Here is a 21,619-nt window from a genome sequence, read left to right on the forward strand (position 1 = left end):
ATTATAATTATTATATAGAAATCTGATGTTATTTTTTATTATTATTTTTTGTTCATATCAATTATCTTGTGCTTGAAAAATGAAGTAGAACCCATGGTACACTTTTCTATGAAATGGGAAATATATTTGTCAACCAATTTGTTAAGACCAACCCCTACCCAAGGGCCATCCCTGTTAAGGGTGGTAGATTTAAAATGCAGGTACATAATCAGATAGATGGTTTTACTAATCCCATTGGACAGAAAACTCTCAACTTAAAGGCTATAAAAGGTAACATTTAATTTCACTTCAAACAATTTGAATATGCACAAAAATGACTTAACAATTTTAAATAGATTATTGAGTATCAACAGTTCCTTTGGGTAGAATTAAAAGTCATAAAAGTGAATAGCATTATATATAAAGATATGTAAGAATGTACACTATATTGGGCAAGTATGAACATAAGGTAGAGTTGCATACACCTCGTGGGACTAGCCTCTGATTTAATTAATGTTCTACACAAATGCCTGCTTTATTATGTTTTCGTTTTTGTTATTACACATTTAATAGTATTTTCTTTTGATGTAATTTGCCAAGTTTATTTCTTTTTGATTGAGCTCAGCTCCCCCCCTAAAATATTGTTCTTATATCCCCCGAAGGCATAAGTTATGGATGAATCAAGACAGGCAAAAAGCCAATTGGAACAGGGTCTAAAGAGAATACGTACGGTAGTTCTTTTTCACACACTAGAGATTTGTGCTATGGAATGCTACTACTGTTTTCGTAAATAGTACTTGGCATTTGTATGTTCTGTTTGTTGTTTACAATTTTTTTTAACTTAGTAGGCAGATCCAATACTATACCTTGGTATTCATTCATATTCTAAAGTGTCATTACCTGTATTCAAAGTCTGTTATGCTAATTTATCATTTCAAAAATGCCGTAGTTATATTTAATAATTACTTGGAACATTCTTAACACTATATAACGAGTCAAATGGCTGAGTGGTTAAGGCAGGGGCGCCGTTTACCATACCTAAAGCGCCTATAATATTGGCATGGGTTCGAGGCCGACTCGCTCCTTCTGGTGTTGAAAGAAGTCTTAGGTCCAGTGTACACAGTTTACCCGTGTGCTCTTTAAAGAACCCAGTTCATCATTCGAGATGAGAAGGAGGTTACTTCGGTGTACTGGTTCACAAAATAGCCAGGGGGATTACCACCTATCTGGTAGGACAGTGATTTAGTTACTATTGGTAATCCTTGGCCACATGTGCCTAAATACATAAAATAAAATAAAAATATTATTTACGAAAACCAATGAATCCAAGACACTCCGGGTTTGAAATCCAGGTGGCAACTCCCAATAAGGGAGGGATTTCCATGGAATGACTTTAGGGCTAGACACTGGAATTCATATTTTATCAATGCTGGATTTCTAAGAAAATGTTTCACCTTGAAATGGATACATTCTTCTTTCAAATCGAGATTGGTATCTTAAGCCCAATGTGTTTAACCTGCAGGCCCTGAACCACTAGCTAATGAAGAGATCGTGTTGGAAAGTGGTTTTAGGAAACATTGCCCTATTTACCTTGCTAAAGGGAGTTTTTGTTATACACATTTGTAAAACAATTTTAAAATACAGTAACCGAGTCTAGAATAACATTAACCATCATATATACACAAATCTTAAGAAGATTCATCTTTATTAAACAATTCCAACCAATGTTTAATTATAAAACATTGTTTTTAGCATTTAAACATAATTTTAAGTGTTTTTCTGTGTGAATCGTATATCAATGTATATAAGCTTTAAAGATGTATTGTCCCCATGAAAAAATAATAATAACATTTTTGTTGAATATGTCATTTTAATGTAACATAATAGTTATCCACTTTGACCAAAAATTGGATCGAAAAAAAATGTATTTACCTGAAAAAACTGTAATTTAAAGCAAAAATTGGCCAAATTGGCTGCCAGCCAGTGTGTTTTTGGTTGAATTTAACCATTTATTTTGTCAATTTATAGGTGAAAACATTATTTTTTGTTCATTTTTTTTCTATGAAAGTGATTAACTTTATTAAAACTACAAAATACCATATTCAAAGTCTGATTTAATTAATCTTCATTTTTCATGTTTTTGGGGGACAATACATCTTCTGATTCTGATTTTATTAGTATTCATATTCACAACTTTTACAAACATTTTCCATATAGAAACAAATCTTTAAACAATATAAAACAATGAATCTTTCTTTTTGGCATTTTTTAAAATAAACATTTAAAAATGTTTATTCTCTGTGAATCTTTGAATTGTTTATCAATCTTTCTATAAACATCTTTTTTTATAATGTGTTCATATTCACTACACAACTAAGCCTAGCTAAGGTAGACATAAGACCATCCACGAGAGGACATTCGACGCGAGCTACTTAGGTAGTGCATTGTTTCTCTTTTTTTAAAAATAAAAATGTACATTTAAGATAAGGAATGAACTGGTTTAATGTTATATATGCATTGTTTTTACAAAACATAAAAAATTGTTAGTCTAGTGTCTTTAATTTACTTAAATAACAATGTAATATAAACTATCTAATCATCATTAGTTTACGAGACATTACTGATTCCTCTCTGTCATGTATTGAATGCTGAAAAAGTAGCAAAACTTTTAGAAAAGTTTTGAAGTATTTACAGAAGCGCCCTCTAGAGTAAAAGCTGATAAATGTATTCTATGATACAAAAAGTAATGTTGATAATTCTTCAGCATGTGAAATCAAATCCCTGAACATTTTGATACCATTTGATTGGCATTGCACCTGTCTGGCAAAAATCTTTTCCTCTTTAGAATTTATGGTTAACATTATTATGTTTGTTCATGTTGTATATTTTATATTTACCTATAGCGTGCCTCTCCTTCATTTTATAGCATGACCTAGAACGTGAAAATAGTTACTTTCAATTTTCCCTATTTTTTAATTGAAAATAAATCAATAATTCTACTATCTAGAAGTTAATCTGGTATAAATTTATCTTTTATTTTATTTGCAGCTTTTTTTTATCTGCTTATATATTTTTTGGATGATTAGGAGTTTTTTTAGACTTGTATATGAAGAAACTAAGATAAAAAGATTGAATTGTTGAGAAAATTTCCTTTTGATACTTTATTATATTGTTTATTAATCTATTTTTACTAGAAATGATATCCACACCAGAGCAGTACCTCCTCCCCTAATCGCTCTAGAGCGGTTTTCAGATGCAAAAATTGGCTCTGTCTCTTATAAAATACAGTGGTACACCTCTATTCAAGGGACATTCCTATTAAGGGGACAGTTTCCCTTTCCTGTGTATGTTTAAAACTACGGCCAACCTCTAATTAATGGACACTTTTTTTGGTCCCGAAGTTGTCCCCTTAATAGGTGTTCTACTGTAATAGAAATCATAGAAAATAGATGATAAGTTAATAATGAAGCTGAAAATGAAATTAGACACCATTGTGATGTAGAAAAACAAGACGTGATAAATTATGGGATTAAAATATTAAGTTCTGAAATGACACCAAATGTGTCGGCAGATAATGTTTGGTATCAATTGATTTTGACAGAAATGAATTCTAAAATCAGGTTTTTTAAGCTTGACCTTATTAAAGGAATGCTAGGCTACGAAGCCAAGGGGCGAAACATACCGACAGTTCATTAACCATACAGGCTATGTTTGGGTCCATGCCAATTCTCGGAAGACTGGTTTCACATATTGCAAATATAACTGGAATACTATGATAAACACACCTTAAGGAGTAGACTAGATGACGCTTTAATGATCTTCAATTTTTCAATTATTAAACTCGCAAGAATAAAGTTTCAAGTTTCTTGTGTCCTTTCAATCTTGCTACTGTACTACGTACACATCAATGTCAATTACTGTTTAGTCTTTTATTTAAATAACATTTTAAATATAATTTTTTGATAATTCCGAACATGTGTTTTAAGGTTAACTTTAGTATAATAATGCAACTTCACGATGAGGGCCAGCCAAAACTAATTTGCAGAATAAACAATTATGACTTTGATTATCAAAACGCAAACAAATTTGTGGTTTGGGGGGGTACTTATGGGTAATCATTCGTTATTTCTTATTGCAAATAAATTGATTATGATAGCTCTTTGATTTGTTTAGTCTGTAAATTAACAATGTAAATATTCTTTACTCTAAAAGGGTCTTGCGTGACAAGATTTGTTATCTTCTAGTAATGATCCTATTATGGTTTCTTTATTTCAAATCTATTTTATATATTTTTACTATTTGTTAGTTATACTGAGCCATTGATGAAAAAAATGTTGTTGAATTGAATTGAATTGAATCTTTTAAATACACTACTATATGTTTAGGCTGATATATTGTAAATATAATTTGCAATTCAGTATTTGGCCTGCTATGTTTTAGGCTATTTGTTTTTCTTGAATACAATACCATTATGAATATTAATAAATGCATTATGCCATGTGCTATGTTGTGTCACACAAAAATTTATGTTGTGTTATTTGATTTGATTATTGTCTTCTCTTTTTAATAGGTTGATTATGGATGGGCAGATCGATCTAATTATTAATCTACCAAATCATAATACACAATTTCTTTATGATAACTATTTAATTCGTCGAACAGCTATCGATACAGGAACACCATTGATGACCAACTTTGAGGTAATATGATGGTTAAAATTGTTTAGTATGCACCATTAAGTATGTTTTTTCATCCTACCATGAATGGTAAATATAGCACGCTGTGTTTTCTAATCATTGTGAAATAATGTCATATTATATTATGAGATTTGAATCATTTTGAAAGAAAATCAATTTTAAGTTGCCGCGGTGGTTACTGTAAAAAAAATCAATATGTTTGCACTTATAAACGATATTTGGCAGGAAGTAAAAAGAAAGATACACCTGTTGTTGTGCCTTTCTCTCAACATATTCACCTTCACTCCAGTCATCTTTTTCTGCTTAGTCAGCGATAAACATTTCAGATTAAATTGCAAGCCCAATTTAGACAGCATTTTACACCGCAACCTGGAGAAGTGGCGTAACAGCTAGGAGCGCTCACTGGCTAAACCAGGGCCCAGGCATAAGCAGCCCCAATAAATCTACCCAGTGTTGGTGAACCCCTTAGGAGTGTTCCCTCTCTGTTACGCCACTGATTAGGATAATACATGCTTAAAATTGTATGACGAGCCCATGCGATAAATTAACTATAGCCAACAATGATATGTAAAATCACATCTGGTTCTAAATTTCATCCTTTATTTGAACAAAGTTTAAATGTATTTGATAAACTTAGGGTATGTTCAGATCTATGGAGTTATGCTTTCGTATCGCAAGCAATGTTATATTATAATTAGCGTAACAGAAAAGTGTTCAGATTTGCCTACCTAATGCTTTCATTTCAAAATGAAGTGTCACCCATTTGGGTGAACATCTGGTATGCAGGAGTAATTTTGATTGGTTAGAGGTCAAAATCATTGATGCATGACTTTCGTATCGTAAGCGTCGTTCACTAATCCTGTACCTTAAGCTGTCGTAATGAACGAAAGATCAGTGTCGCTTCCACTAATCTTTTCATGGTTCAGACCTATGGAGTTGTACGCCGCGTACAATAAGAAAGCTAACTCTGGTCTCGACTGGCCCTTATATAACAAGTAAAAATTAAGAAATTCTTTCTGGCAACCTATCAAGTTTCAAGTGTTTTTGAATGTTGTATATGCACTGAGGCAAACTGGGTAAACAGACATCATAAACACTCCTGAAAGACCATATGTTTATGATTAATGATCAGGTACATATTTGGCATCTTATCTTTTTGGGTCTATTTACTTAGATGTCAATCATTTAAAAAAACTTATTTCAATTCAAAATTGCAGCTGTTAAATAAATACGAATCAGAAAAACTATTATTTAAAAAAAAAATGTTATGTTCTTAGACATTCACTTGAACATTCCTACTTAAAGGTTTCAACATGAATGGTTATTGTTCCCTCAAGAAATGTCAAACTTGCTTAATTTGCCATTCACTAGATTTTCAGAATCCATTATCTGAGGAATAACTAGAATTATTAACATCTAAATAAATTCCTGTCATTTGATTAGACAGTTGTGGGTCACCTGACATGCAATAGTACATTCTATTTAATGATCGTGTAATAGTACGAAAAGAAAAATCTGTGTGAAATCCAATGGCGACGCTATTTTAATTATCTTTTTCCCTAAACGTTGCCTCCACTTCTTTTAACCCAGCTATCTTTTCCCATTTTCTTGATTGCCCAACCCTTGTAGAGTGTGGGTCTACTATGAAACCATCTTGTTGTGGGTCACCTGACATGCAATAGTACATTCTATTTCAGTTCAGTTCAGTTCAATAACATTTATTTAAGATGGTCACAATATATAACAAACAATATTACAATAAACAATAATAAACAATTAATATAAGACCATCTTAGGGATCAAAATTAGAAGTAAAACTTGTCTCACGTTGACCCCTAAAATAATAATAATAATTCAAACAAAATAAGAATGGTACCGTATAAATATACAAATACAACGCATACAATTAAATAAATTATACAGTGCGCAACATATTTAATGATCATGTAATAGTACGAAAAGAAAAATCTGTGTGAAATCCAATATCGACGCTATTTTAATTATCTTTTTCCCTAAATGTTGCCTCCACTTCTATTAACCCAGCTATCTTTTCCCATTTTCTTGATTGCCCAACCCTTGTAGAGTGTGGGTCTACTATGAAACCATCTTCATATACACAATCATACATATCCAAAATCCTCTAAAGTATAAACCACTATACATGTGTAAACCACTGTTCGTGTCTGTGCCTTTCATGTTCAACTTTCTATAGAGTATCACAACGATAGAGGGTGCTGCATGGTTGCTAGCCAACCAAAAAATGCGTTCAGCGCTACTACTATGTTGATAAACAGTAAAGATCTGTATTTCTATCAAATTATGTATCTTAGCTTGTAGTTGAAGAATAAATAGATTATTAAAAACAAATATTTAGTGATCTTTTGAAATTTTAGTTTGTTTTTATTGAAAATTATTAAGTTTTAAAATGTCTTGGAGGAGTCACTCAGGCAGGCTGAACGCATTTTTGGTTGCGCTAGCAACCACGCAGCGCCACCTACCGTCGTGACGTCAGCACTGTGATACTCTATATCATGCATTATAATGACCATACAAGTCTTCGTTTTGTGAGTGTCTATACATTACAATAGTTTGTACAAAACAAGAAAAAAAAAGAAAGAAAAACGGGAAATTAAATATTTGTATTTCAGGTGTATTTTTAGAAGATTTAATTGAGATGTCACTTAACTTTTGAGGTGCCCCTAGGTGGCAGGTTTATTTGATTGCCATGCTACCAAACCACTGCTCCCACGACAATTCACACTTTCATAAAAATCAATTTTATTTGGTATTCAATAACCTAGGTCTGAGGGGAGTAAGAGTTCTTAGAAGGGTTGCCAAAGCTATTGAAATTTTACAAAATGTTTTACAGCCTTCACTTTTCATTCAATTTAGGCCCCATGCAATGCTCTGGCTATTATAGTTTATTATGCAAAGCTTTTAGGAATACATATTTCCCCAATGAGAAATATTACTCCAGGTTTTGTAGATTATGGCATATTATTTCTTTTATTTATATTTTCAGTAATTGATAACATGCAATTTAAAAAATGTCCTTTGTTATAGATGAATTTATTTTAAAATGTATTTGAATAATATAGTATACAGAATAATTTTATATTTATAATGTTATTTAATCTATATATTTTTTTCAATAACCTAGGTCTAATTGTCTTGCAATGTAAATTAAACTTTGCTTTGTCCAACAATATGAACGAAGACTTTCTACTTTTAAGCATGAAGATTTTTTTTTCTGTCAATGGCTAACCAAACATATATTTGCTTTAAATTATTGATTTTAATTTAAATTATTGATTTTGATTTATACTGTACAATTGTTGAAAACAAGCCATCAATTTTTCTTCGGTGCCATAAAACGTGACAACCGCTAATAGCATCTTATTTCATGAAGTAATGGTGAACATTACCTGTTTTAATGTACAGTAATTGACACCAAAGTTGTTCTTATTGGAAAATACGATTTAAGCAATGGTTTAGGATAACAAACATACAGCTTAATATCATCATCATCATTTATATTACAACATGGAGAAATAAGCTCTATTATTAGAAGGAATTTGATTTCTAGAAAACCCAATATCCTCATAAATTAAAAATATAAAATTATAAAAAATACTGTATAAACAAATACTTGACATCAGTCAAGTATCACAGAGATAATGTAAGATGAGATTACCTTTCTAAGATTGTAGTCCAAAATATGATATGCACATGTCAAGAGTATTTAAGTGTATGTATGTAAATTATATTCTTGAGGTTAAAGTAAACAACAATTTTAAATTACTATAAAGAAAAAATGTTTGTTATACTGATTCATACAATGCATTTTGCAAACCGTTTTTCTCTGGAAGTTGAGTATAGCCCTTTTCATATAGAATTGCGGCAATATTCCAGTAAGCAAGCCGGTATTATTGCCGGTCTAGACCCATTCACACAGAAGGTAATATTACGGTAATTTTACCGTTTTCTGTGTGAAAGGCCACAGTGAAAAGGCGCAATATTTAAAGATTACTGCCTTCATAAAATAGAGGTCGCACTTTTTTAGAAAAAAAACATGCCATGCGCGCATGTGTTTGCTGATGTTGTTTTGTGTGTCTGTCATTTAGTTTTATTGGTTTTTATTTACGCTGCATAAAACCTATATTTTTGCCTAACAACACTCTGTGCTAATAACTGCCCGATCGTGATGGCCATTCTACAGAAACAAAATCTATTAGGCCTACAAATAGACGCGAATTTAATTATCAGAAGCTGTTATGAGCTAGCACCAGGCTATTTGATTTATTTTTTGATATACAAAATACGGTAAATTTTTTATGAGCACCATTTCCGATTCCAAAAATATACCATATATATATACGGTATTCAAAAAAGACCGTAGTAAATACGGTATTTACTTGGCAGCAGAAACATGGCCAATGAGTGTATCTTGTAAAATATAGTTGCAGTTTACTGTACACAATGTCTAGTATACATGCAATGAATGAATGAAGGTTTTGCTCTGCAAGCCATATTATAAATTTTGATGATTCTTAATATATTTATAGCGCATTCCACAAAAATGTTATCTAAGTGCACTATGGAGTTATAGATGCTACAACTACATGCTTCTCCCTAGTGGTCACGTGAGCCTCAAACCCTTGCAAATAAGGCTATGGATTACGGTTCCACTGTCTTAACCACTCGGCCACTCGCTCATTCAATGAGTGTAATTTTATAAACAAAGTTTATTTTATTTTTCAATATGATATTTTTATTATATATATATTTATTTCGGCATCGGTACATAAAAATCACAGACATACAATTAAAAGTAGCATATATAAAAAACCATAAGACAAAGACCGACGAATAAAACAAGAAGGATGCCAAGGATAACTCATAAATGTCCTCTACGGACTTGTTTCCAATGAGGTCCTTTGAAGGAATTTAACAGTAAAAAAAAGGAACCGTACAAACGGAACCAGAACAGGGAGAACAGCAAAAAAAGACATTCAATGAAACATGGCATAATTATTAATAAAAATACTAACAATAAGACTATCAAAATTTAGATGTAGCGCTTATTAAATAGTTATGAAAATATAGTAAAAAGCATAACAGCATCAATAAGCATAAAAGCATCAATATAATAGTGTGAAATATAGACAACTACATGCCTATCAAGCAGACATCAAACAAATCATGTAAAAATTATTTAATATCATACATAAGCACATAATATAATATACAAAGTGAAATAGTTAAGGAACCATAATAATAAATACATTAATTAAAAGTTGATGAAAATTACATTATTATTATATGCATTATTATTATTATTATTATTATTATTGCATGATTATACTATTGAGCAACAAATATTTTAATATTTTACAGGTTGTCAAGTTATTTGCAGAGGCATTGGGACACATTAAGGACATAGATGCAACGACACTTTTCCACTTTAAAAAGTCACACTCAGAGCAATTTGAACAAAAGCTTTGATTTAATGCTTCACCAGTATTTTCTTGATATCACATCCATCTAAAAATGAGGATTGGATGTTATATTAATGGTAGACTGTATTCCAGAAATGTAGAAGAAGATATATACATTTGATGATCTGAATGTGGTATACTAGAGAGCTTTTAATTTTCAACGGCCAAAGTATGTCATGTTAATTCACTGTGGAGCCTATATTGTATTGATGTGTTTCCAAGCTACCCATATCGATACAGTATTGATGGTTTCTAAGTCCACATGATGAGCAATGACACATCATTTGACCTTACCTTATTAGGTAATTGTTGTAAATCAAAAGCTCCCTAATGATAAGCGAGAACTACCATTGATGGCACGTACAAAATTAAGTATTTTTTTATGGATTTATCTTATTTTTTGGGTACTTTATTTATTTAATTGTCTTTAATTTGTTGGTTTAGTGGTTTGTAATCTATATAATAGAACAAGAAATTGTTTATGGGATAATAAGATTTTATCGCCATGTTTCTGAAAATTACATCAACAGGGTCCTTTTCTATTGCTAGAAATGTGTAGCGCTTCGAAACTGTTGTTAACCATAATGGTAATTTTTCAGTTTAAAAGACTTGAAACTAATTTTCCGCTAATAAAACTGTTAAAAATGTATTGTCTAAATGAAGATTAATTAAATCAGACTTTGAATTGTTCCATAGACAAAAAACCTGACAAAAAATAAGGATTTCACATTTGACAAAATAAACAGCTAAACTTAACTAAAACCATTATGTGACAGATAATCTGACTGTTTTTGCTTTAAATTGCAGTTTTTTCAGGTAATTTGTTTTCTATTACATTTTTGGTCATATAAATAACTATCATGTGACATAAAAATGGCATATTCAACAAAAGAAAATTTAAAAATTATTTTTTCAGGGGGACAATATATCTTTAATATTTAATTTTTAAATGACTTTATCTTTGACACCCAGTGTTCAAATGTTGATTATTTTATTGTTTTGAGGAGAATACACTGATCATGTGGAGTACTTTTCTGAGAAACAAATTATATGATTATTATAGTCAATACAAAAGATAAAAAAAAAACTGATTGCAGTCAAATAAATTTAAATTGATGTTTTATTTAATTGAAAATGTCAGTGTTAAATCATGTGGGAATTTTTCAGTTCCTTTTAAACAGATGATAGCAGGTTCAAAATTATAATATTTATTGTATGTTTCCGTTAAAATAAATCAAGTTTGAGGATATGTACAATGTGAATGTATTGTGTGTGTGGTCATTTACTAACTAATAGTTCATCTAGATATATCACATTAAAAAAAAATGTATTTTCTATTTCATTAATACGGTGGCCATGTGATGATGTAATAGTTTGTCTAGATATATCGCCAATAAATTGGTGTTTAAAATTATTATTATTATTATTGTTTTTCATTCATAACCATGTCATTCAGAAGACCCAGTTGTAATACCTGGTTGAAAAAATAGTAGGGATGGAGGCTAAAGCTCTGTCTGTAAAAAAGTGTGATGTGTCCAAATATGGTAGTTATGTGACATCAAATTTGTTTTTGTCACATGAAGACCATAAAGATCTGTCTACACTACTACTACTAGTTTGACAAAAAAAAGTGTGATGTGCCCAAATATGGTAGTCATATGCCCAAATATGGTAGTGACATGACATCATCATGTCCATATATGGGCACATTTTTTCATCACATAAAGTTCGATAGTGTTTAGGGTCCGTTGAAAGAAACTGGCCACTACTACCACTACAGTAGTACAATGACCACCTAACACTCACTCATTCCACTCACTACATTCATCTCACTTTACCTTTAATCCATCCAAACATTTTTTCGAAACTTGTTTTAATGAAACTTAAATAGTAGTGTATATTTACATACATCCATTTCGTCTGACATCAATTGATCAATAACAATTTAAAAGTCTGTAATAACGTATTTAAACGTTTTACATTTCTTTCGTAGCTTTAAAATTGATTGATCATACAAGATTGAGAATGTTTTCATTTATGCATTCATGTATTTAATGTATTCAAAATACATCGGTGGCGTGTCATACATTTGTTTAAACCGGTGGCCGAATTTGTGCAACCGTCAATAATGAAACAAGATAAATAGGTGTAGGATACATGCGTATGTTAAGTCTTCTTACCGTAGGTCCAGTGTATAAAAATAATAATATATTTGGAAGCTACACGTTTGAAACAGTGGCACACTTTTTGAATACCTTGCGTCAGAGTAAGTAAAAGTTAAAGAAAAAATAATTATTTAACAATAGCCTATTTTACAAGGAAACTAAATTATGTACAATATATTAAAAAAGAAACATTACCAAAAGTTTATTTAAAAAAATAAAGAATTAAGCATTTTCACTGTTGAACCCTTTGTTCTTTTAAAAAAGCCAGTTCATTTTTAAACGAGTAGGTGAACTGTTAACAAACTAGCCCCTCTGTATCAGGGAATTACACTCTCTGATAGGACAGTTTCACACACACGTTACAATATTTATGCCATGCTTGTTCCTATTGGTCGTAATTAAACTATTAATAGTTTTGTCACCGTCAAACTGCACTAGAAAGACCCGATGGCCAAATTCCCAACATGGGAACATCTTGATGCAAATTTAAAATGTATGAAAGACATTACCAAGTCTTCTAATTTAAGCAAGAAATAGAATGCATAATTTGAAAATGTCTATTAATATGAAATAATTATTATAGTTGTTGCCCATCATTTAAATTAGAAAATTATTTGTTCATTCTTTACTAATGTTTCATAAAATATTAATATTCCTGTATTTTGTTGTTTGAAATCTACACTATTGTATGGATTTCTATAATGCTCAATGTTTCCATTGTCATCGCTCAAAAGTTAAACACCAATTAACAATACGAAACAAACCAAAGAGGATATTACAGATGTAGGAATGACCATTATGTCACTATAACGATCGTTACCCCTTCCGCTCCCCCGCCAACCCCCTTTTTTAAGTATAACATTCTATTTTGTGTACGGTACATTAGAAAACAATATCCATCTTTGGTAATATATCAATAAATATTAAATTACCATATTCCTGTATTTGTGGTTTTAAATTTACCGTATATGATTTCAACTATATATTATTTATGCTCAATATCAGCCTTTTAATGTCGGTTGTCATCGCTCATTGCATTTCTTATTAAGCAGCTTTGTGCTGCAAGGTGCGATATTATCTCGATTGTAAAAAGCCGTATACAGCGGCTCTTCATTAATTCACAAGATATTCGTAGTACGTAGCCATGTCATGATAATTCCGTCAGTTGTAATAAGTAATGTGTAATTAAATACCATTGGCGAATCCAGGATTTTGAAATAATAATGTATATTTTGCCATTTGTATTGTTCGTATTGTATTGTATCTTTTGTTTTAGGAACGATGGAGGCAGTGGTGGGTATTTATTGCTATCGCAAAATTGGGGTTTAAAAAAAGCGGGGTGGGGCGGGCGCACGTGGTAGGCCTATAGTTTAGTTTTAGTCTTTAAAAGTAAGTGCGTTTTATTTTAACCTCCGTAATTGGTGTTGCTTTTGGTACCCAAAAAAAGGAATGAATCCGCAACACCAAGGCCGAAGCGATGGGTTAAAACGAGGCAAAGATGCTTTAAATCATGGAGTAAAGAATTACTATTATTCTTTACTCCATGTTTAAATATAGGCCTAAGTATTAAATATAAAATATGACGATCTCTGCTGGGGAATTGGGGTAGGTAGGTAAAATTGAACATTTCAGACGGGGCGAGCGCCTCGTCTGCCTCACGCTGGCTACGGCCCTGGCAGCATACCCCACCCCTTCCCAAATTGGATGATTTAGTAGTTATTGTTATTCATTGTAGGCCTATACCTACTAATGTTAATCCATATAAAACAATAGACACTTAGACAAGATTAGTAGCAAAATAATAAGTATATATTCCAGTAAAAACGAACGTACGGATACAGAGGGCTCAGAAGGGGATTTCCCCATTGTTTTGGACGCATTCCATGGAGGATATACATCCATGTATTAACTTGTTTTTAACTACGGTATCTTACAAGTTTAAACATGTTATAGACCAGTTAGTAAAATGAATTAAAGGTCATTAAATCGTACAGTATTGTAGAGTTAATCAGGATCAGAATAGTTACAGATGTAATCATATCTAGCTTATTGTTGTCATTTAATGTTTTTCTATTTTACTCATCCGAGAAGAATTTTGAACGTTCCCGATGGTCCCACCATCCCACAATCCTCATCCCAATCCGCTGAGCACATTATTTGAAAATAGATTCAGTATAGATAATTGAATCTTTTTACCAAAAAAAATGAATACCGTATTTATTCGAATAAACGCCCCGCTTTGAATAAACTCCCCCTCCATAGAACATCATTTGGAATAAACGCCCCCTCGAATAAACGCCCCGGGGCGTTTATTTATTTCCTTGAATAAACGCTCCGCCACATGCAACACAATATCTAATTGTATTGGTTGACATGATCTAAAATTTACCAAGCATTTTTTTCATATCAAGGGTTTTTTTTATTTGAAATAGGCCTACATGTTACCATATTAGTACACCAAAAAAAGTATACTCCTCCCCAGAATAAATGGCTCCCTGAATATTAAACTCCTTCTAAAAACCCTCTTGAACCGATAAAAACCCCGGGCATTTATTCAAATAAATACGGTATAATGCAGGGATGTCTAAATTATCGATGTTTTTTTTATAGGAACATTGTTTTAAAGTTATAATTTATCAGGCAATGATATAAACCACGGAGGGCCTTCCTTTAATTTGTATTTAATTGTAAAGTAAATTTTGTTATGTAATATTACGCAATCAGCTAATCCAGAAATGTGACTATTCTATTTTAGAAATAAAAGGGAGAACAAAAAAGAATGCTTAAAAACTATGTAAATCAAAATTTAATATCATTCATATAGGCCTATTTGAGGCTTTATTAGAAATAATCGGTAATACATTTATATTTTTTATTTATTTGTTGTAATTAAGATATTATTTGTTTTAGTGTTTGTTCCACCTTCGTAAATGTAGTTGAGTCCGGAGGGATTTTCTCCGGAAGACCCCTACACGCATGCTTAGAAAAGTACGAAGTGACGATGAGCCATGGTTTTATGTTGTCTGGTTTGAACTTATTTTTCGATGAAACATACAAGTAAAAATATTCATAGTTGAAACCATACGTAAGTATTTTAAATTAGCTGTATGATAACTGCTGTTGTCATGTTATGACTTACAGGAATATTAACAAAATAATATGTTTAAGTTGTGAAGACAAACCGAAGACAGATTGCTCGTTCTTAGCAGGGAGATGTAAAATAAATTTATTTTACATCTCCCTGTTCTTAGCGTTGCCGTTGTGTTCTAAAGGCATGTTTGTTTGGGTCTCTCAGTTCATTGACAGCGCTTACTAAGCCTGGCCGCATGGTCGCTATTGTTTCGTTATTTCAACAACGCATTCTTAATCTTTTCAATATAATTGTGTTGTTGCCAAGTGTTTTACTGGGCCTACTACAAATGCGTACGGTATTCTTATTATTATATGGAGAATGTGTGTTTTATATATAAATAATGTATTGATTGATAATCAAACATTCTTTTACCTTCCTGTTTGGGTGTAGTTAGGCAATTCCATTGAGATGTACATTTTGTTATACCCGCTATACTGTACTTAAAATAATCAAATGACAATCATTCTGTATTTTGTTTTCTATTATTAAGGATTAGATGTCGGGTAAAATTCAAAATAATTAACTTGGATACTGTAGTAATTACTAGAGTATTCTTTAAAAAAGAAAAATGCTACTGTATTTTACTTTATATTGACACACCTTCATATATGTTTTATTGTGTACGGCGGTAGGTCCAGGGGATGGCAATGGTAGTGCTATTGCATTTACAGCTAAAAAGAAATTGTGATCTACTTTTTGACAGACTATTAATTTTATATTAGCATTCCCCCACCCCTCAATTTCCCCCACCTCACACTTCCATCATTTGATAAATTTATGTTGTCAACTAACAAACACTAAAATATTAATAAATGATGAATGTTTTTGTATTGGTAAATCAAATTAGTTTTGAAATATATGAAATAAAATAATTAATCATTAATGACATTTGTAAATTCAATCAAATTAATAAACAGGGTAATTTTAACACCAAATAGACAACTATCAGGTCATTGCCTTGTTCACACTCTAATTCATATTGTGAATCACGTACAGACTGCCTACAGTGTTTTCATTGAGCATACTGGGTGTTTATATCAACTACCATGCTCTGTATATTTATGCTGCCATTCCAATGTTAGAGGTTTCAGAAAGGTGTTTAAATCATAAAGCTGATCATACAAGATAATGTTAAGGTTTAGTATCCTAACAAGGTAAATTATTGGTCTGGTACCCTTTTACTGCACTTTTTGTATCTGCCCAAATACGAAAAAAGTGCTGTTTATGAATTAAACTTTACAGTAACTAAACACTGAGCAGTACATAGTTTACACAAGTTTTAAATGTTATATTTTGTTACTTATTTTCCTGATCACAATTTGTTGTTTCTTTAGAATTGCTTTAATTACTATGTTAATAGCAGATTTATTAATTTTAATTTAAGTAACTAGATTTGAAAGTAATAATCTTTATATTTTATAGTATCAGAAACTATAAACCAGTTGTATGTGGTATACTTTTGGTTTTACTACACCACATTCATTGAGTCACAAAGACTCTAAGCTGTTGCAATCTAAAGTGAAATTGGCGAAAAAAAATTGGATCGTAAGCAAGACAGGAAATGAACCTTGATAGGTGTATCCGCCATATAGAAGACTTTAATATATCTATAGACATGGAGTAGGCGAATTACTTTCTCCTCGTTTTTAGTACACTTATCCAAATCTTGTTGAATGTTTCTAGTTACACTATAGTATGTTGAAATCCATAAATAAATAACATTTTACATTAAATACTGTAATGATTATAGATACAGTATATTGACTGACTTAATATAAATAATTATACTGTACATAAAAAAAAATCAAAGAGCTGCATAGGCACAGAGTACTGTAGAAGAAACTTAATTACAATATGCAATTATTACTGTTGACTTAATTGACGGAAATCAGTCCTTTAGTAAATGGACGGATCATTTCTATATTCAAGCAAATTGACAAGAATGAGGTCTTCGGTGTATGGCCGCATGGAGAGTTTTTCATCATTAGTTAAAACAACACTCCATGATGCCTTTGAATATAAATTAAAATGAACTATAATTAACTTTTATGGTTATAATATGGATAGATGGACACAAGAATACTACACTACATTACATCCAAATATTGTATAGTATTATGATCATGTTAGAACTCTGTAACAAGGAGGTTTATGATAAGGATATATTTTTTTGAGTCAGGAAATATGTTTTTATCTTTTTGACCTTGAAAATCATGCCACAAATGTTGAACATTGATATTCATGCAGTAGGATTTATAAGAAAAAGATGGTAACTATTTGTTATACCTGTATTATACTGTATTGTTGAATAAATGAAGTTCCAATGCTTGCTATGAATCATTATGGTGCAGAACCCGGGATAATGGAATTGGTTCCCCCCCCCTTCATTTTGTATAAAGCAAAGACTAACTATACAGAGTATGACAGAGGCAGTCAAAACATTATTAGTTATAGAAACTTGTTCCTCAGTTTGTCTGCCCTCCTCCTGTATTTTTTATTCATAAAAATGCATTTATTTATATTTTTGGAGGAAAAATATTATTATTATTATTATGGCCTGTGCTGTGCGTACTTCTTGAACACTACACCACCACCAATATTGATAACGAATTGGTGCCCTTGATATGAGGATTACCGGACATACAGTTCTGTAAATGTAATACTGACATAATATCACAGTTTTTATCTGTTCATAGCAATCAATTACATTAACTTTCAAATTGGTTTTTATCATTTTCTTTTTTGATCGTCTTTCAAATAATGATGTCCTCAATTAAAATAAAGTGTGTTTAACCTATCTATTTTGCCTTTCAGATCTTCCTCATATCAATTTCTTTTTCCAATTTATGTTTTCCATCCCTTTCTCCTTTAAAACATTTCAATGCTTCTTATAATTAATAATATTACCATAATATACAGTTAAGTTTCAATGGCCAACCTTTATTACTGTATGCATCAAATAAACCATTTTCAGTGAGAGTTTAAATAGACCTTGTAAACTCTTAGTTTTACTTGTTTAAATCACTTGTGCTTATTTTGTATCTCATTCCATTATCATATTATTTTTATTGTATTTAACTATATGTTTATATTTTTATTATGGAATAAAAATGCCGATGATTGATTCATTGAAACTAAGTCACATATAGTATACAATATATAGGTCATGAAACAACACTACAGTTGAACCTCTATAAAGGGACCATCTTTATAAGTAACCTATATACTGTGAATATTTCAATGTGTCAATCAGTGATTTAATACATAAATCATATATTCAAAATTATCTTCTACTAAATGTTGCAGATTGTCCAATATGCAGATTTGTATGTTTAGTTTATGCGTTCTGTGTTTCAATTGAGTGATTGGGACGCTTAATTTGTGCTTGCAATACATCATATGTATGCACTTAATGTACTATCATAATCCATTAAGTGTGTTTTCGAATACACGATCGCAAGTTGAGGTTGTTCACCGCTTGGAATAATTGTAACATTCCAACTAAAATAATTTCTACGTACTAAAAATGTTTAAGCAAGAACTAAAGTAAATTGATTCGTAAAAAGTTGTTGCAAAATACAGCTACGTAATCTGCTTGCTGCCATGGTAACGGACAATTATGTGTTTAATTGCGAGAGGTATTTAAGGGTAAAAGGTTATGTAGATGGCTGTCACGTAGGAAACCTAAGAGTTCCAGGCTCATAAATGGTTTAAAAATTGGTTTAAAAGCTTTGCTTTAATGATATAAAGCCCAGTTAACTTTAACGTTGTACGTTAAGGATGATTTATTTGCCTATGCTAAGTGACAGAGATTTTGTCTTGTTTTATTTTATTAAGTGCATGACATAAATACGTTAAATATTTGTAACACAATCAATTTTGCAATTCAATGACTATTTTTCACAATTCACAAATTATAGTACGTCATTTAAACAATCCTTTATGTTATCATGTAATTGTAGTAGCAGTGTAAGTTTGGTAATTCACATGCTCCAAGATCCTGGCTGGGTTCAAATCTCTGTCATGGCACTAGAATTTTTCCCATGACCTAAACGGTGCCCCAATGAAACCTCAATTATAGTTTATTTCTCATTTGTTAATGGCTGTTGTTGCATATTTAAAAAGAATGCGTGTTCTAATGTTGTACTGTATGTATGTTTGGCTTACCGTATGTTTACTTAAAACTTGTGTGTGGGTATATATATATATACTTTATATTTATTTTAAAGCAATCAATGGCAGATTAGCATAATAACCTGCCAGCAGTAGTAATCTGTAGTTGCTCTCTATACAGTACAGTAACAATAATGTAAAGATGATGGCGATGGACTGCTATGCTAATCCATTGTGTTCTGCCCTAAATGTCTTCTGTCTCTTTACAGTATTTAAAATTAGTAAATTCTTCAATTATCACTATGATATTACTCTGAATCAGCGCCGAGAGGTCCATGTACTTCTCTGTCTGGCCTACGTCGGAAATACACCTCACGAAGATTTTTCCGTTCGTTTCTATTCTGCTTTTATTTTAGCTAGATCCGTTGTCCTTTGGAGTTTAAAGTTAGACAGGTTTTTGAGGAATTTTAAGTTTTAGTAAGTGTTACTGGTAGTGTCGTTTGCGGTCTTCCTTTAAATTGAATGTGGTTCTCTTCCTGAAAGTAGAATGCGATTGAACGATTTGCAGAAACATTGTGTCTAAGAATATGATTGAAAGTGGTTGTTTTTTTACACATCTTATTTCTTTATTTGAGATTCTATTGGGAAAGTTTATCTTCAATATTTTGCATAACTACTTTCTGTGGAAAGTATTGAGCTTATTTTCGTCTTGTGTGAGACCCCATGTGCTGCTGTTGTAGGTAAGAATAGGTTTTACCATTGGATTGTAAAGATTGATTTTGATTGTAGTTTTATCTTGTCTTTTCAGACCCATATGCTGAATACATTTCTTTTAATAATCCTCAATGTTTTGGTCCTGTAAACTTGTTAATAATTTCATTATTCAGTAAGTTTCAGTCAATTTGTCATTTAGTAGACTATAGTATGCAAACAAAACAGATTAAACATGGACCTATATTCATTCCATGGATTAAATAAAAACATATTTGAATTTCTTCAGATGTTTATGTATACAATGCAAAATGCTTTATTCATTCAACCAGGATGTATTGATCACAAGTAAAACACAAACAGCTGATTGGCTGAATTAACAACAAATAACGGTTCACTGACCAATAAACATCTATATCCAATTATGATTTGAGATCCTAGACAGATTTCTAATTACTGGGTTCAATTGTGTCAGTTCTTATTAGAAAAAATGAATTTATAATTTTTTAGAGATATGTATTTTAAAAGTTGTTTCTATTTTGTCTATTTATAGTATTTTCATCCAGATTCAGATGTTCTTACTCCTTGGCTTAGTTGCCATTTCATTGTCAAAACTATTCCAACACACCCAACTTTGTCCACTCCACCAAACTTTGACCACCCCACCCACTCTAACAATGGTAGTGACCACTAATGGGTGGTGGTTGTTTGGGTAGTTTAATGGTCCTACTGTACAATCTATTGTACCATGTTATTATTATATCTCTATGATTGTACATACTTTTTATACTGCAGATTACTTTAATGCACAGGAGCAATTTCTAGCAATAATTTTGCTGAATATATAATTGCTATTGTCCAACTTAATAACTTAATTTTACATTGTATTTTACATTTAATTCAGATCTGAGACTGATGTGACAATCTTAAATGGATTGATAAATTGAGGATGGGTTAAAAGACAAGATTCAATATCATATTAAAACATACAGGAATCCCATATCTTGTATACCAGTATTTCACATAACTTCAGCCAAGTATTTGGAAAGTGATTGTAAACAGTAAGTATCTTTTGTTGTCTAGGCCTATTGCCCTCTTTCAAACATATTTGTGAGACTGCAATCTTGAGGTAATTTACCAATGCAGATCTTCAGCATGTGAAAGGGGTCCATTGCAATAGCCTCCTTATGCAATGAAGCAAATTAACAGGAATTTTGCAACTTTTGCTAGAACCCCCCCCCCCCCTTTCAGGCATGAAATGGAAAAATTACAGCACTAATGTGAAGGGGACTGGAAATAGCACTGGCTTGCTTGCTAAAATTA

The 21,619-nt window shown here is 31.4% G+C and overlaps 2 protein-coding genes across 3 annotated transcripts in view; both read left to right on the plus strand.

Moving 5' to 3' along the window:
- LOC144846766 (carbamoyl-phosphate synthase [ammonia], mitochondrial-like) overlaps window positions 1-11,436 on the plus strand; it is a 47,249-nt gene extending 35,813 nt beyond the window's left edge. The window contains exons 35-36 of the mRNA XM_078703571.1: window positions 4,550-4,679; window positions 10,074-11,436. Of these exons, the coding sequence (XP_078559697.1) occupies window positions 4,550-4,679; window positions 10,074-10,181 (238 nt within the window). The 3' untranslated portion in view covers window positions 10,182-11,436. The remainder of the gene's footprint in view (window positions 1-4,549; window positions 4,680-10,073) is intronic.
- A 3,905-nt stretch (window positions 11,437-15,341) lies between these two features.
- The window catches only part of LOC144846477 (uncharacterized), a 55,644-nt gene continuing 49,366 nt past the window's right edge, over window positions 15,342-21,619 (plus strand). Inside the window, exons 1-2 of one of the 2 annotated variants that reach the window (XM_078703548.1) lie at window positions 15,342-15,424; window positions 21,201-21,357. The gene's annotated coding sequence lies outside the window, so the exon portion shown is untranslated. The remainder of the gene's footprint in view (window positions 15,425-21,200; window positions 21,358-21,619) is intronic. The other variant, XM_078703553.1, reaches the window with a different exon arrangement.

The sequence above is a fragment of the Antedon bifida genome, chromosome 1 (assembly GCF_963402885.1).
Source record: "Antedon bifida chromosome 1, ecAntBifi1.1, whole genome shotgun sequence".
Classification (NCBI taxonomy): domain Eukaryota; kingdom Metazoa; phylum Echinodermata; class Crinoidea; order Comatulida; family Antedonidae; genus Antedon; species Antedon bifida.